Source organism: Girardinichthys multiradiatus, chromosome 15 (assembly GCF_021462225.1).
Source record: "Girardinichthys multiradiatus isolate DD_20200921_A chromosome 15, DD_fGirMul_XY1, whole genome shotgun sequence".
NCBI classification, from domain to species: Eukaryota; Metazoa; Chordata; class Actinopteri; order Cyprinodontiformes; family Goodeidae; genus Girardinichthys; species Girardinichthys multiradiatus.
In genome coordinates this window covers 17,388,590-17,407,360 of record NC_061808.1, presented here as the reverse complement: position 1 = coordinate 17,407,360, position 18,771 = coordinate 17,388,590, and the positions used below count along the sequence as shown (strand labels likewise).

The following is an 18,771-nucleotide window of genomic DNA, read 5'->3' as shown; positions in this document are numbered from 1 at the left end:
CATCGTACTTTTATTTTTAATCTTCTCAGGTCCTACCACATCAAATGATCTCTCAACTTTATCTGAATCCTACTTCGCCTCCTGCGTAATTCTCCTCCTTTTGTATTTCACTTTGATTTTTCCGTGAGGATCGTGTGGTGTTTGAGCAGAAAACGCAGCTACATATCTGTCACCACATCAAAACAGCTAAATGAAACCACACAAACACAACGAGCGCAGGCCGCTCATGTTCGTAAAGTTGGCTGTGAAAGAAGGGCGTCGCTAGCAGCTTGTCTTCCTGACGTGGAGGGCTTTCTCATGGATAACAAAAGACGAGCAGCTTATAAAAGGAGGCCTCCCCCCTGCCTTTCAACAGAGAACACCACACACACATGTATACAGATTGCTGACTTGATTCTCCTCTGTTTTTCACCTTAAATCAAAAGTTTAAGATGTAGAAACCTTCAGAAAGTTTACATGTCTTCTCAAAATGTCCATGTAGAAGCTCCTAGAGGACCATTGCTTGGTTTTGACGGCACCCTCTGTCAGCTGTTATAGGAAATAAAGTATCCATGATGCAAAGAATCTTCACAGAAATGTGTATTTTAGGGCTGTCCAGTAACCTTTGGTCCTACAATGAAAGTGCAGCACTTTTAATCTAAAATTGAGTTTTAACTAGAGGTGTATTAAGCAACCAGTAAGAGACTGGAATAGACCAGTTTGTCCTTGATTGACTTTGATCTGCCATCGACTAGTGAAACAATAAAAAAAATTTTCCCTTCCTAATTATTAAATGTGCCAAATCTAAAACATGTTCCTCCAACGTTTGAGTATGGATGCATCGACGTCCAGCATGTCCTTTGCTTCACTTTTGTGTATACAAATCCAATAAAGACTGGCTTTGATGTTTATGCTCTTGTAGGTTGTTGATTGTCTGCTTGAATCTAAAAACTACAAACTTTCTCAAAGTACCTGCAGCTCTTTGTTTCTTTTTCATGTGCTTTAGAGTGTTGAAAAGTAGTCAGAATCAGCAGGTCGGGTCCTAAAGTAAACCACAAATCTGTATCAGCCAAGAAAAATCCTAATTTAATCTAGTTATCATTCTAAAGCACAGCTTATGGTATCCACCTGTCCAATGGCTGCTAGCGTATTCTTATAAGACGTTTGGCAGTTGCTCCGGCACTGTAGTGAAACTAGCCTTGGTGAGGTCTGTTTTTCAGATCGGTTGTTAGTTAGATGGGTGCTTGCCATTTCAACTTGTCACAGGGGGTGACACGGGAACTTTACCTGATTGTAAAATCATTAGTGTCGGAAAAAGCAGCTGTCAGGACTTGTTTATTCAGCCAGGCCCGTCTGTCACCTCGGCTTCTGTCTGTGATTTGAGTGAAAGTTCGAGTCTGAAGTTGAACTTTTCCTAACTGCCCTTTTTTTTTTAACGGTCTGGGAAAATGGCCGCAACAGCAGATATACCAAGGCTTTTCCTCAAGTTTTAGTTTAAGGTTAAAAAAATAAGGTAAAAAAATGTCATCTCTGAAAAGACTGCAACACTTTTTAAAACTTTAATAGTAAAAGTCATAGCTGCCAGTGAATGGTAAATGGACTGAACTTATATAGCACCTTTCCAGTCATACAGACCACTCAAAACGCTTTACACTAGAACCACATTCACCCAATCGCACTCACTAACGCTCACACATTCATACACCGATACGCAGATTGGTAGGCAACTTGAGGTTAAGTGCCTTGCCCAGGGGCACATCGACATATGGCAGGAGGAAGCTGGAATCAAACCCACTACCTTCTGATTGCAAGACAACTACTCTTCCTACTGAGCCACAGTCGCCTCACTGAGCCACAGTCGCCAATAGGGGTATTACACACATTACTCACATTTATGCCTTACTCACTCCATTTTAAAAAGTACAAACAACTTTTCACAAAACCAAACTTTGAGCAGTCCTACTAGAACCTTTGCATATGTCCAATGCATTGATCAGACGAGGTTTACAGTTTCACCTCCTCTACCCTGATCATGTCATATTATCTCCTTAGTATGTCTCACTCTCACCCCTCATGACTCATTGCTGATAAATTATTTATATCTTGCTTTTCATAGCAGCGAGAGAACCAAAGTGATCAGGTTCCTATTGAGTCCTGCTGTTTAGCTCTCATTCACATGTGAAGATGGAAAACGGCTACAGGAGAACAAACACACAGCTTTGCTCATTATAAATAACCAATTTCCATTTAAAGCATATAGAGGCAGGCATATAGAGGAAGTAAGATACATTTTTTGGTGTTTTTACTGCTCCGTTTATGCTGATCTAATGAATACAGTGGAGTAATTTTGAAAGAAGTTACATAATGCAAAATGCAAAATGTTCATGTTGCATTTGATTCTTCTCTTTCTATTCAGCTAGCATAGGTAAGGACATAGCATAGGTAAGGACATGCAAGGTCTGGGCCACAGCAAGAGGTGCACTAGAGAAGAGGGTAGGATAAAATCAATACTACATTAGCTATCATGAAAGCACTTGTGTGTAAAAGAAAAATGGAAACACGGGGATTTGTGAAAGGAAAGGAAGTAGCAGGAGGGACTGGTTTCAAGTGGTTCAGACAGAGGTGAGGGGTTTAAAGGATTGGCTTAACTTGCTCCTCATAAGTCCAATTAGGAAAGATGCTGAGAGGTGGCGGGGTTTATATGTCAGATGTTACATGATTATGAAGCATTTTTTAAATTGATAATCCATCCAACCAATCTCTAGTTCCTGATTTTCAGGTTCTGTATTTAAAGCCTGACCTTTGTTCAAAAATTTGCGCCATGGAAATGATTTTTGTAAACTTTAAAAATTGTGCTGGAAAACATTTGGTCTAGAAAAGTATAGATTTTGGTTGTGAGTAATGTGTAAGGATCCTCCACATAGTGCTCCCTGGTGTATGTAATCTCCCAAGCTGAACATTTGACTGTCAAACACCTGTAAATACATCCAGGAAAGCATGGGGTTCGGGATGTCCAACAACGACACATTGACTTGTGTGCTGAAGAACCCTGGGGTGGAACCAACACCCCTCTGACTTGCAGACAACTGTTCTCCTGGCAGGCCTGTATGTGAGAGACATTGTGCAGCTGCCTCTGCCAGGTTGATGGGGAGATCCAAATGGGGTGTGAAAACAGGACGGGAAAGACAATGAGAATACAAGTCCAGTGAGAGGAGGAAGATCAGCCGTCCTTCATCGGTCTCTCCCTGGTGACTGTGCCACAGTAAATCACCGAGACTTCATTAAGACATTACCCCACCCCCGATTTCTCCCTTTTTCTTCTCATCACCACCTTTTCACGTGCTCCAGTTTCAAATATTTAAGAATTGTACCTGTTTTGTCGTAGGACGTAATGCAATAAGTGTTTTTAACACAATACTGAAGCAATATTCAGTTGCTGTTAAAAATAAACAGTTTAATGAGTGGAAATCTGTCAATCAAATTTAAATCCTTCCCAGTCATTATACCTTTGAACTGTCTTTGGTCGGATGAAAAACAAAATCAAGATTTAAGCTTGTTTTCCTGGAAATAATTGGAGAGAGTCAGCAAGTAATTTTAACTATTTCTGTTATATTGACTAAACTGGCTGTGTGGAAAAGAAAATGGATTAAAACGGCTTAAGCTTTTATAATCTGAATTTAATAAATGTCAAAGGACTAACATTAGTAGGACTCCCATTTAATAGCAGTAATCACATTAATCTCTGTTTGTCCTTCCTTTTTCTTGGCCCGAGGATTCCCAGACTCGGTCTTTGCACTTCCCTCATATGCTGCTTGGAGTATGAACAGATGAAAGATTTATAGTGTTTGGGCTGGGCTAAAGTGGGGGCTTCCATTCTTCAGCGAGACGCAGCAGATGACTGTATGAATGGATATCCCTAATCCAGGAGGTGGCCTAGATTTGAAGCGCTCTTTCAGCAGATAGAGATGCTGACCTGACTGTCAGACAGTGCATGCGTGCGTGCTTGTTAACGCCTCCTGCAGAACAATAGGCTCTCTAATGACAGGAGCTGCTTGAGCTCGTGTCTGCATAAATTACACTAATACTGTACGTGTGCCAAGCAGGACAAGATACAGTATAGATGCATAAAAGGTTATCAGCAAACTGATGATTTTGATGCTTCCATAAGGTAGCAGTTAATTAATTAATTTGTTTAGTGTGCAGAATTTAAAGTAATTGTGATTAAGTTTGAAAGAACTTAAGGAAACATCCCAATATCATTTTTTTTTTAAGTCTGCTTAAAATGCTTATAATCCATCATCACATTGATAAAAGTATAGCATAAAAGTAGTAGCTTAACACTGTACAAACGTGCTTTTAACTGCAAAATTCACTGCAAACTTCCCAACATTGTGAAATCAGTCTTTTCTGATTGGTTCATAATTCCTGTTACCATTACAGCAGACATGATAGTGATATTTAATTCAATGATTTCCTGTCCTGTTGGTTGGGGTGGGCATTTATTGTTGTGTTTATCATTATTGTGAAAAATTTCTTATCATGTTAAGAATTTGGATCTATCATGACAGTAAATTCTAATTAATGATGTTAGAAAACCCCCAAAAGCCACTGTATTGTCTGGATTATTATTTTTCCTACACTGTTGGTTGCATGAGAGGGTCAATAAATATCAATACATTCGTAAACATGATTAAATGCAGTTACTGTGTACAGTTAGGGATCCCACCTCTTTATGTCACTGGTGTCCTGAACAAGCCTGTTTAAAAATGTTTTTTAAAGACTGTGTTTGTGGGGCTGTGTGCCATACAGCTGCCTTAAAAAGACTGCTAAAAAGCTTTAAATAGTTTTTTATCGTCAGTGTTAGCGTTATCACACTAAGTAAAACAAAATATCATGATAAAATTTTAAGTTAATATCCCCCAACCCTTCCTCCTAGTAATCTTTATGTTTAAAAGATGCCTCTATAAGAAAGTTCGTTCTGTTCTCTGGATTTGGAAGTCTGTGACCTGCCAATACCGATTTCAGCCGATTCCGAATTACCTTTTAAAAACTATAAAATTACAGCCTTGAGTCAAAACAAACTCACAGTGAGTGTGACGACGCGTTAACAGTTTGAGATCTCTGTAACATCTAATGCTAGCAATTAGCGCAGTTAGCATTGCTAACTGTAAACCTGAGACCCAGTGTATATATTCTGAAGAATTTAGACCTCTTCCTTAACTCTGAGATTTCCAAATAGCTGCAAAATATAAACAATCCAGCATTTTCCAACAAGTCGAGGTTCAGTTTTATTCACACAGTAACAACTTCCACACCGAAGAGTGCTGCTGTACATGATCCATAGTGTTCGTATTGATAATTGCTCGAAAACATACAGCATTGTTCTCAATTATACAATATTATGCTTTTGTGAACTGTATTTAATATAAAATACATTAATACTTTAAAGCTTTAAAATTCAGAGAAACAAACTTTGCAAATGATTTACTGACAGCCTAGAGTGAAAGTGGTAGCATTCAATTATCTCATCCCTTCAGTACTGAACTAAAGGAGCTGTTAAGAGAGGCAGAATGCAGTGAGAACTGAAAAACCTTTTAATACAAAGTCGGGGATCATTTGCCTTCTCATTCATTCTCTTTTTGAACCTCTTCAACTCCACCTCCCTTTCATTTTCAACCGCTTTGGCTGAAATTAAATACGGCTACTAAAGGAGGGGCTAATGTGTTTGTCTGAAAGGGTGGTGTTGGAGTTTTTGTGCAATAGACTCTGGACAGATTGGATCGTAGGTCAATCGGATAGAGGAGGAAAAGTTTATTTTAAAAAGATGTGATACATTTTTATGAGTTAAAAACTGTCAAAAATGGTCCATTATCATTACAATTTATGCGTTGCGTGTCATATTCCCTTCTTCAAAATACTTCTTCTAAACATTTATGAGGGTATTTCAGTTTAGGTTAAGGTTCAAATTACCAGGTTTCCAGTTAAACTGCCAGTTGGAAAGTTTGGGAAAGAAAAAATAAATGTAGTTGAATAATTATCAGCTATCACAGCCTGTCTGCTCTAATAAAAACCTCTGACTTCCAGCTCTGTCAGCATAGATGCACAAAGATGCTGCAAAAGAATCTCTAATGATGAGAAATAAAGGGATGGGCTGCCAGAACTCCTTGGTAACCATCACACATGTAGAGAAGGAGAGGGGGGCCGGGGCTGCACCCCTCGTGCTGTGTGTGTGTGTGTGTGTGTGTGTGTGTGTGTGTGTGTGTGTGTGTGTGTTTCTCAGAGGACAGGACTAGCTGCTGGAGGCGTGGTGGTGATGTTGATGATGGGGGGGGGGAGTGGTGGACCGTGTGTGTTTGTAGGGTTAGAGACGTATTGTCAGCACAGTAGATGCCCGCCTGCACTTGTGAGAATGTGAGCGGAACAGCGTCCTCAGTGGTACACCTTCATCTTGGTTTATCTCCATTTTACTCCTGGATTTGGCTGGTTTTCTGCCACTTTTTTATAAATAAAAAATATCGCACTCAGTCGGAATAATGGTGTTTATCGGGACTTCACTGAAGTCTGTAATTAAGTTCTTCAAGAGGAAGGGTAAGATTATCTTTTCTATTCTTTTTGATGCTGATAATAAATGTATCTTTTAAAAAAATCACCATTTTGCATCAGATTATAGCAACCTTTTGGATCTGTATATGAATTTCCTGCAGCTTTCCATGCTGTAACTTCTGCAAAGTGAAATAAACCCTGATTTAATAGTGTTTAAATGATTTTTGTTACAACTTGTGGCCATTCTGCCTTACTGCTGCCTCTGCTGTGTTTCACGCTGTTACCAGGTAACCTTTGGCCAAAGATTTCAGAGCCACCATGTCGTGGTACTAAATAATCCTGCAGCATTAATAAGAAAATGATGTCTGGAGAAACTTCATATCACAACAAATGATTAGGATGTCTTTGTTCATCACAGATAATGTAGTGTTTATGCTAAATAGTGTTAGGATAGTACTGCATGACTTATTTAATCAGTGAGTGTGTATTAAGCATGTGAGGACTTAAAGACCTGCTTGACGCAGCACAAGCTGCTTCTAAAGTCTGTCTGCAAGTTATTTATAGCTAGTGTTTGGGTTAAAGTTGAGCCTGAGGTGTTGTTAATCATTACTTTAGCATTTCCTTGCTTCCTACACTTTGCCCTGCATCTTTTTATGTTCTTCACGTGATGAAAAAAAAAGCTCCCCCACAGTGAATTAAATGACCAATAACAAACTTTTTGCAGTTGGTAGAGATTTAACTAATCTGGGAAAAAAGTTTCCAAAGAGTAAGTCGAAGTCTTGTACAACATTTTTCTTCTTTAAACACTTGAACAAGTATGTTAATTTTAAAAGGCCTGTAAGGAGGTCTTTATAATTATTTTAACTTTTATTTGGCCATTTTATTTTCTTGCCACACAAAAGCTTAAGAAATTAGAAAAGAAACATCTAGTTGAATGGTACCCCAACATTAAATAACAAGTACCAGCTGAATAACTTTCAGTAAGTTTTTCAAGGGACCGCTGGTCATTTTGCCCCTTCACCAGTTCATACAGTTTTGGTTGTTTTTTATACAACTTTTTTTGGGAAATGCAGCCGTCTGTGCAGGCTGACGCGTGTTTGGTACAAAACGTCCTGTGGCAAACTACTTTTTGTATAATGTTTGTTATACTTTTGGGCACCCTGTTTTAATGTTTAACATCTACTTGCAGGAAATGTTTTATAGTAATGATTTGGTCAGAGGCCATAATCTTTTATATGACATATGTGATAAATGGTAATCAGAACCAAAATAAATTCAGATATGGTGTAATTGAAAGTCTTCCGAAAATAATATACAATTAAATTAAACGTATGTGTATGGTTTGAGACTTTTTAGGGGTATTTATCTCCACAATTCATAAAAAAGACTTGACTACAAAAAAGAATAAACTTCTATGTGATAGTTTAAGTGTGTGGGTGTGAAATGCTAGTTTAAAGGTACAAAATGGAAATAGGAGTTTACTGGTAATGTGTGGAAACACATTGGGGATATGGAATGACTCAGAGCCTTTCCAAGTACCACTATGTGCACATGGATTTTTTTGACAGTAATAAAAAGGAGTTTTATGTCAAGAAAGTAGGGAAAATCTATTCTTATCCATTCGCACTGCTTGATTGACAGGAGAGTGCAATTTAAATGTGTTTAATTTTTACTTAGAGGTTAAAATTGTCAAGTTTATTGCTGGAAATGTTCACAGAAAGAATCAAATCAGACGAGGGAAGTATGAGGTTTATTACCAGCTAACATCCAAAACGGCTGCTTTGCATATAAAATGCAGTAATCGCTGCAGTTAAAAGTGATGGTTTGTATCTCATTTAGTCTTTGGTACCACCAAATACTACACAACCTCCTTTAGACACATTGCTATAGTGTTTGGAAATCCAAAATGTAGCAGTTAATATTGGTGAGTTCTTAAAAAGCTGAACTTTTCTTTTAAGTTTTTTGGCTGTTTGCAAAAACGTTGTATCAAGGTTAATTTTGGGGGAAGCACTCAGCTCCATTCCCACCAGTTGTACTTTAACTGCAGTTTGAGAACCATGGGTGTAGTTTAAATGTCCATCCTTTGCATTGGTTTAAGGGTGAAATAGGACTGAGTTTAGAGGGAACGTAGACATCGCACAACCTATTTTCTGCCCACCATGTTTCCATGCTAAGGTATCGTCCTGGGATTGTCCTCTGCGGCCTCTTTCTCATCACTGGTTTTCATAATGTGTTCCTCAAGCCTCTTACTAGCTACTTTTCTCCCAGTTTCTGTTTGGTAGCAGCCCAGGGAGGGCTGGGATGTCAGCGGACAGAGGGATTACTGAACTTTCAAAAAGACTTATGCGCCAGTGTCCTGGGTGTGTGTGTTTGGGAGCTAGGGGTATTGTGGCATTGGAACGCTTGATGTGGGGACTGATGCGGTGAGACAATACAGGCTTTGTGTCCCCAGTCCTCATGTCCTTGGTCTGCTCACTAGTCTTTTCAAAACTCATGGTAGGAAAGGAGGCTGGGGGAGGGGCCTACCTGTCCTATGTGTAAGTGAGGGACAGAAAAAAAATCCTTGAGTAGATACTTGGTTTAAAATCAACTCTTATTCACAGATGGCTGAGGGATCAATGATCTAATACAAGTTCTGGTGTAGCATCCCTTCTGAGTAGGTGGTGCTTTTAGCTGAACTGATGATCAACTTGTTTTGTTTCTCTTTTGCTTTGTCAGATCAGAGTTCTGTGGCTGATTTCCAGTTTTTGTTGTTCTCTGAGCCGATGATACAGATTTCTTCCCCCAATTTCTTGGAAGAACTGTGAGAAAAAGTATTATTGTTTCCTTGCTTTCCTTCTGTGCATGATCAAAAATTATTTCTATTAAAAGCAGTGGTGACGTCACACTGTGTGTATAAGATGGCATTTGGTGTAAAATAGAATACCACTTGGATTTTACAAATTCGAGATTACAGAGTTGAAATTTTCAACTGTCTTTATCATCTTAAATTTAAATTGGCATGGTCATCGTGTTTAGCATTACTACTTGTTAACAGCAGTATTCCCTAGAGAATGCAAAACCTTACATTGATTCTAAGACTTTTCAAAGGCTGTCAACATTTTTAAATCTAGCAGGTTACATAACGGGTTGAAAGTTCAAAAGGATAAATCAGAGCAACTTTGCTGTAATACATTTTGCCTTCCTGTTATCTGCTGACATCTCACTAGCAGCTTAAATGTAAAACTGACATGCTTACATAGAAGATGGTTTAATTTTAAATAGCTTGAAGATCGTTGTTACCTTGACCTGGTAGTACTTAGGTATAGTACATCCACTCATTGAAAACAATTAATTTTTTTGCCCAATCTTCTATCCAGTCAACATTTCAAGCTGAAAATCATCAAAATCTGGTCAACAGGCATTTTGTAGGCGCATGTCTAGTGAAAAATGATTGCAACTAAAATGCTACCATACAGTAATTACATGCAGGTTTTGTACATTTTTTAAAACACCATAACAAACTATTTGTGGTTCTCACTTATTTTTTGGGGAGCTTTTGTTAGGATAAAGTTTACCGTAATCATCGCAATGCGTGTCTCAAGACCAGTAACGTTCCCACTGTAGAGTCCAAAATATGAACTTTAGCTGCTTGGTATCTCCTCTCACTGCAGCACTGTTGACCAAGGTCTCCCTCAGAAATAGGCTGAGTGGGAGCAAGTCTCTCATCACACATTCAAAGGCTGTATTTTTATCACAGGGACTTCACTTTAAAACTTATATAGAGTCGCAACGAACTCCACGGAAAAGTGAAACTATAACCAGTTTTAAAGGGATTTTGACAACGTGGACTTCGATTGCTTTTGAAGAGGAAATACGCCTCCTGTTGGGAACTAAACCTGATGTTCCATCAGCTTGTGACGATTTCACAGCGTTTACATTGTGAAACTGTATTATTATCACTTTGAAGTCGGTGGAGGTTTGTAATATTCACGTATATTTAATCCTAATGCGTGAGAGACCTATTTCAAAGGAGCCTAAACCATGCAGACATGGAGCAGGAGCTGTGCTTTATTTGTTAAAAATCTGGAAATGATCCACAGGGCTTGTCTCCTTTTTTTATTTGTGTCACAGAACATAAATGATTTAAAACCCAAAGATTTTACTTTGAATGAAGGATTTACACTCTTTCTCCACAGATGGCTATAAATAGACTTTGATGAATTAGCACATATTATAGTTGAAGCTAACACAGCATGACTATGATCAGAAATCACTGTATTACAATGTTAAATAATTAAACTAATTAAAAGTGTATACTGCTCTCATACCTCAGAATTCCATGTAAAAGTTCCTGGTATAAAGACACTGCCAGGGCCTTTTGGTTCCTAGAAAATGTTCCTGTAGTAGGAAACGTGCCTTAAGATGGTAACCAATCAGAATAAATCCCCAAATTCCTCTTGCTTGTGTTTCTCCATTATTGATTGTTTTTGGTTTTAGAGCTCACCCATGTGATTATTATACTTTAAGCAACAGTAATGCTGAGTGGGTAGACCCAGACTCTTTGCATTTTTCAGCCATTTGTAAGTCAACATGACTCTGCATGCAACACACACACGTAGCAGAAATGGGGGAACCAACAAAAAGAAGTAATTAACAGGGGACATGAATAAATACAATCAACCTTCTCCACGGCTTTTAAGCTGTGAATGGTTGAACGTTTATGAATGAGCAGGGGAGGCATTTAGGTGCCGAATTTAAGATGTGATACAGCTCTGATAAGCAGACATTAAACAGTGTTTAATGCTAAGATACAAAGACACAGAAGCACCTTTGTAATATTCACTGTTGAGACGTATTAGAGGTTCAGCTGTATATCAAAGCAGCTACATGTTCTTTAACACCCCATTTGCAGCTCCAGCCACCCCTTCCTAACCCACTAGTGCCTCCATGCTCCCCCGACACACACATGCAGTGCACTCTGCTGTGGCTCATTTGCACCTGTGAAAAACAAAACAAAACACTTCCCACACCTACATCCACTGCGTGATCCGTCCCCCTTCATCCTGCTCCGGTCAGGAGTTGTGCCGATCTCTGAGTTGTGGTGGTCATGAAAGGGAAACAGATGGTGCTTTAAATGGAGTTAATTCTACATCCACAGTCACCAACTTTGGCCTGGCTGCGCTCGCTTGGTAAGCATAAAGAGTCCGAATCAAATTTTCAGTCATTAAGTGAGGTAATGGTGGCTACAGTTGGAAATGGGATACCCGGATCATGAAGAAATTCCTTGATTGCAGTGGCATAAAGAAAACTTCTATCTGATAAGAGGCATAAAGACTGAGTCTGAAGGGTATCTAGAGCAAGCATATTTCAATCCAAGCAGTTTTGTGTTTAGAACAATGCTGTATATGATGTGCTTTCAAATAGAAACATATTGTTTTATGCCTCACAACTTATGTCTCTTGGAGGAACTTTTTGCTGTTGAAAGGAGCATGGTTGTAAAGAGGTTTCAGTTGTTTGAGTTGTTTGAGATGGTAACTTATTTCCCTCCCCAATGACTTGTAAAACTTCTTTGCGATGTCTCAAATAAGTGTTGTGTTGATGGTGTGGAGCATGGCACCTATGTAAAAAAAAAACAAAAAAAAAACACCTCCACTCCTCTTCCCTTCTGTCCCTTCACTGCATGTAAGCAAACTCTTTAAGGGTCACCACATTTTGAAGGTCTCCGGGTCTGTTCGGTCTTTAACAATTCATACTCCTGTTTATGAAGACGTTCTATTACAACCTATTTCCATTGATTGTGGTCCTAATTACCATTTGGGCCAATTTATTCCAATGAAATATGAGCGATTAAGACCAGGATCAAACCAAAATAAGGCAACCGTCTTGCAAGACATTATTTATTGGAGTCAGAGAAGGGGTGAAATGCTCTGCATTCCTTTACAGTCAGTTTCAGAGAAGTGACTCTATTCACAAGTCATGAATTTCCACCCGATATAGAAAGTTGCATACTGACTACATGTTTAGTAAATTAAAGCATTTTTGATTGTATTATGCAGTATATTAGAATTCCCCGAAAAAATGGCTGATGGGACTTGGTATTTAAGGTGCAAAATGTTTCAGTGAACCAATAAAGCCCCAGGACTAATGTTTAGTTTAGCAAAGTTAATTTCTTATTTTTTGTTGTTTCTGCAGCCGTGTCTAACCTGGATGAGGAGAGCAAATGGACGGTCCACTACACAGCTCCCTGGCATCAACGGGAGAACGTCTTTCTCCCAGGCAGCAGACCGCCCTGTGTAGAGGACCTTCACCGGCAGGCAAAAGTCAACCTCAAAACCGCTTTGCGAGGTAAAGATCAAAAACACATGAGGAAGACCTAAAATATGCACTGTTAGAACATTTCTTTGGTCATGCATTGCTTTATGATGTTTTGGATCTTTTATTGGCAATCAGCCCCGCTAGCATAAAAAAAATATCCATTTCCATGTGTATTGCTTGGATTATGTAGATTCTTGTCTTAACTAAAAGGCTAGCATGTTAAATCACAGATGCTGAAATGTTTTCTTCGCTCTGTTCAGCCTTACTGTTATCGACTGAAAGCCTTGCTCTCTCTCACTCTCTTGCAGCCTGAATAAACTGCAGATATGTCTTGATGCATCATAAAAATACAGTTTAAACACTAATAATAATAATAATAATAATAATAAACATGGCTCACATGGAGTTGTCTTCTGTCAGTAACAACTTTCACACTGAAGAGCATTGTTGTCAGTGCAACCTGGTTGTGTTTAGTATGGTGCATTCACTAATCAGACAAATATCAAACTTTTACGTTTCTGACTGGTTGGTAAGTGTTCAGAGCCGATGCAGCTTAAAATGATCTAATTACAGGCTTGCTTAGGGGTTTTACTTGTGTTTTAGTTTAGGGGTTCCTGTCCTAATATTGTCCCATATTATCGTTTATACTATTACATCAAAATAATTATGAATCCAATAATCAAATGGAAACAAATGAAAAGCAAATGATGATCCTCATTTGCTTACTCTTGACTGATTTAAATGTCTCGTTTGTGAAAAGGGTGTGCCAGAGAGTGAATGTAAATTAACGTAAGACAATTTAACTTGAGCCTATTACTAAAATAGGTCTTTATTATAAATTATGGTGCTGTTTAATGTCTCTTCTATGATGGATTTGCCATAAAATCCACTAAAATGCAAAACATTCTTGATATTTCAACTTCAAAATAGGCAAATTTTCAGTGTTATTATAAATATGTGTTACCTTCCTGGTACTGGCCAAAGCAGCTCTTGTATTAGTGGTAAGTTTGACCATTAGGAGTGCAGACAAAAGTCAACATTTTTTATTGCTTCAAGGTAAAAGGAACCAGTATCTGTGTGTGACGCAGTAAAAACATTTCCAAACACGTTATTTTGTGTTTATCCACCAACACAACACTGTGAAATGCTCCTTCCTGTTTGTCCAGTGCGCTTAGAGACAAGGCACACCTTTGTTGCTCAGCAAACACATGGAGTCAAATTGCAGCACAGACACAACTGTGTATGTAAAATGATCACCTTCCCAGAAAAGGAAGTGGGAATACCAGTGAATACTGATACTGGTTTTGCTGAGACTTTCTGACAAAGGTTCCTTATCGCCTCATTGCTCAAATAGATGCGGGTCTGGTGCATGCAGGTGTGTGTATTAGACTACAAGCTACTGTAAGAGCGGAAAGTTTACATCTCAGGATGGCTTTGTATGTTGGAGTTAATGGGGGGAGATAGCGGAAAATGAAGAATTGGCTTTTGTAACATGATGCTTTCAGTTTAGGAGCCACCTTCTTACAAACAGGGGCACTGCAGGTTCTCTTCATATTTCTTTGACCCTTGGACTATTACTAATTGATATTACCTCCTGAAATATTTATGTTGCTAAGTAGAAAACCACGCAAACATCACCTAGGTGGTGGGATTAATTGAACCCCCCTTTAACCCAACACCACCCCATCCCCCAGGTGTCCTAACTAACAGACTAACAACAGCTGTCCAGTGAAAGCACCTGTCCTCTTCGAGGAGGCCTGGGAGACTTTAGTGATGGTCACACATCAGCTACAGCCTTCTACTGTTTTTTCATTTTTCTTGTAGCAAGAAAAGCCTTCTGCATGCTCTGTATTGATTGTCACCATTTCACCCCTTGACCATTTTGTACTTCTGACCTTTTAGTACCCAGAACAAGGCAGCTTTTCATACCCACCGCTTATCTTTTCACACACAGTTTAATAGCTAAGGTCTTAAAGTAATTTAGTGTAATGTAATCCGTAGTTTATTATCAACAATTGTGATATTACTTATCTGAGGCACACTAGGCAAGTTTGATCAGGGGTCATAATCTCTCTTATATTTTATAAGAGTTGACTGGGCTACATGGGGATCAGAAATAATTCTACAGTTTTGCACAATTACAGAGATTTCTGAAGATGGTTTTAATTTTTATTTTATCAAATGTCCCCACCACTATCTGTGAGCTTTAGCATCTCAAACACTAATATATATATAAAGTACAGGCTTCGAAAGCAGTGATAGTCTGTCCAACAGGCCAGCCATATTATTGGCACACAGAATTAGCATGCATGGCACTCGAATAATATCCTACCAAATATAGGATCCCAGCTGTTCATTGTAATTGCAATATTGTACATTTATATATTGTGTTGACGATTAGAGTTGAGATATTTTGCAGCTCTACAAACTACCAAGAGAAATAATGTGATGTAATGGTTAAATCAATGGGTATACATTAGTGTTTTTCAGTACCAGTTAGAAGTAGGTTGGGACTAAGTTATACCAGCTGGGTTTGAAATGGGGATCATTCTCGTTTCCCTAATAATCCTTTATAAAATGGCCAGTTTTATAAAACTGCCTTTTTCTTTAACAGGCTAAAACATAAAATGTCTCGGTATTCTTCAGGATTCAGGATTTATTCAACGTTAAAAAAAAACAAAACTGTTTCCTTTAATTGAAAATGGAAACATTGATTATGGACTTTAGAAAAAAATACTATCAAATAATAGGTGAGATTTTGATTATTTTTTACAGCCATTTACAATAGATAGTAACAATAGAAATCAACTGATATACACTACCAGACAAATATGGGCACACATTCTCCTTTAGTTTCTATAAGAAATGAATGCAGGTCGTGACTAAATGATAACAGCTGAGTATAAAATAGGAATACAATTTAGTAAAATTGAAGTAAATTGAAATATTATTTGTAATTTTACATCAGTATGGGCTATAGCAGTCAACTATAATCTCCATCAGCTGTTGCTGCATATAAATAATTTCTTTTCAGGTAACTCAAACAGTATTAATCATAGCTGAGCACTGTGACCTTTAATTTGTCGTGTATCTCTATGCAGTCAGCATTACACGAAATGGATCGTAATTTTTATTAGTAGAGTTCTGCTTAGAATGTGACCCGGAGGAAATTACTGTATGCTTTAGGGTCACGGTAACTGAGGGATAAGAAGGTTAAATAGGATTTGGTCCCAGTTTCATGCAGACACGACCAGCTACAGTACATTGATATAGATACATGACGCCACTTTCTGCTCTGCATTTCTGAATAATCAATACCCATCCAGTTGCTCAGCCTCTCTGTGTCCCTTTGACACCCATATGAGGCCTTTTCAGACACAGAGGAAACATGCCAGCTGCTTGAACAAGTCAATGCGGTTCCAATTCTTTATTAGTTGGAGAGATGCTAATATAAAGTGTTTGTTTTGGAAACATTCGATTTATCCTGCTCCAAGATCAATCTGTGTGGCTGTAATTGCATTGCAGGTGGGAAACTTTATGATTTGATTTCAGCTCCTGCAACAACAGAATACAGGATCCGCCTTAAAAGAGGAGCTTTACACATTTTCACTAAAGTCTAAAAACCATTTATTCAAAATCTCCACTTTGGAAACAGTTTTTAAAGATATGTTTTGTTTTTATTTTCTCAAATAAAAAACTCATTTTGTGTGTGGACAGGAGGTATAAACAGAGATTTGCAAAAATATGGACTAGTTCAGGGCGCGAGGACTGAGGCCTCGACGCCGCCGTCCCAGGTTCGAGTCCAGACCTCGGAGACCTGTGCTCCATCTCTTCTCCCTGCCTCCGCCCTACGTCCTGTCTCCATATTTCGGAAAAAACCCCACAAAAATAAAGGCCTCTTGTGCCGCAAAAAACATGTAAAAATATGGAAAACAAGAAACAACGACCAGTGTGGTTGAAAGGTTTGTCCTACCTGCTGCAAACACAGGGAAAAGAGAAAGTGCAGTTATTTTGCATTCACGTAAACTGTCAATGTGGCACCTTCCTTATCAATCTTTATTTGTGAATTAAAATATAACTTGTTGCAGGTAATCTGACATTTAATGTCAGTTGTTTTGGGATTCTTTTTGCTGCTATTTTTCTTTGAATAAGTTTGTAGATTCACAAACAAAAAAACTATTTCCGTTCTATATGTTTGATATGCTGTATTTCATGAGGAAAACCAAATCAGAAAACACGAAATAATGTGATGAAATACTAGTTTAGCTGCAAGTACTCTAACCTTTCTGTAAGTCATATATTTCTGAGATAGTGTATCTAGTCATTCTTTCAAATGTAGGTGCTTAAAATGGACCATCTGTTACTTTAACTCGTTTTTATTACTTGGGTTCTTCCTCAGTTATCCCTAGCAACTAGAAACACTTCTCTTGAGTATAATTTTTTTAATCATTCATCCCAATTCATGCCACACCACTCTCTCCCTGTCATCCTCCTAATTACCATCATTCTTCCTAAATCCCATCTCAACTGACTGGCACCTCATCAGCTTGTTCTTGTGTTAGTGGTGTGTGCTGGCCCCATCAGGCTCCATTAGCTGACAGTATTATACATGCATCGGTGTGCCTCTCCATAGGGATAGGCTGTAATTAGCTGAGGGGATGAATTAAACATAAAACAGGATCAAAAAGGAGGTTTTCCGAGGCTCCAAGCTAATAGCAAGGTGAATGTACTTTGTTACTGATCCAGAATTTTTCTAGAGGTTCTGCATGTGAATCAAAAACAAATAAATAAATTGTGTAAAACCCTTTTTACATTTGACTTTTTTAGTAAAGCATCACAAAGGGAAAAATGCATAAAAATAAGCAGGTATTTGTCAATGTCCCATCAAATCAAACCCCATGCAAGTTGGTAAGTTGTTTAAATTCTCTCAAATGTATACTTGTTCTTAGATTATAAATACATTAGATGTGCTATATAAAAAAGGTTGTACAATAATACACAAAAGCAAGGCTGCACTAGTAAAAAAAAAATGAAGACACTGGCAAAGAGAGCAACAATGTGTTTAGTGCCCCCAGAGACAACAGGAGGAAGCAGGGGAGAAAGGGATGGTTTTGCCATCTGTGTGTGACAGACTGAAACTGATACCACCTCCTCTGCTTCCACAGAAACGCATATATGTCTCTTCTTATCACAATTTGACACACACACACACACACACACACAATGTCCTCATGACAGCAGGTGTTGACAAGAAGACACAGAAGCAGCACTCGGCTGAGTCCAAAACGGATTACCTTCACATGACTGTCAGATGTACAAAACAAGCACAATTTACAGTATTTTCCACTAAAAACTGAAAATTTACTTAACAAATATGTGTACCATATATGATGGGTTGCTAGATGGAAAACTATATTTAATGTGAACTAGTACATCTCATTAAATTAGAATATCACCAATAAGTTACTTATTTTGAGTGATTTGCTTCACAAAGTGACATTCGTACTCATTATGAGTGATTTATGTAATTTATGTTGATTTTAATAATGAGGACTAATATTTACTCAACTCAGCTGTATTTCTATTGCACTTTAAAATACAACTCAGTTGGCCAAAGTTATTAACACAGCCTCAAAAGCTAATAAAACAAAAGATAATTCAAATAGAACAAAGTAAAAGCAAAAGCACGATAAAATGAGTAAAATAGAGAGTAGATACATACAAACAAACATCAATAAAACCACAAAACCCTTTTAACCCTCAAAGTGGGTTAAAAGCCAGAGAGAAAAATGTGTTTAGAATATGTTTTATATTGATTTAAAAACAGAAAGTGTCTTGATAAACCAAAATTCAGTTTCTCAGAAAATAAGAATGTTATATGAGACCAATAAAAATTATTTTAGTATTGAAATGTTAAATTATGTCCTACACAATCCTGGGGAAGAGTGCAGA

The 18,771-nt window shown here is 38.1% G+C and overlaps 1 protein-coding gene across 5 annotated transcripts in view; it reads left to right on the top strand.

Annotated features, from left to right (window-relative positions):
- nhsl1b (NHS-like 1b) overlaps positions 1-18,771 on the top strand; it is a 69,514-nt gene that overhangs the window by 33,090 nt on the left and 17,653 nt on the right. For 4 of the 5 annotated variants that reach the window (XM_047387554.1, XM_047387553.1, XM_047387556.1 and 1 more), the window contains exon 2: positions 12,697-12,849. In XM_047387554.1, coding sequence (XP_047243510.1) covers positions 12,697-12,849 — 153 coding nt within the window. Of the gene's footprint in view, positions 1-6,389; positions 6,568-12,696; positions 12,850-18,771 lie in introns of those variants that run through there. The other variant, XM_047387555.1, reaches the window with a different exon arrangement.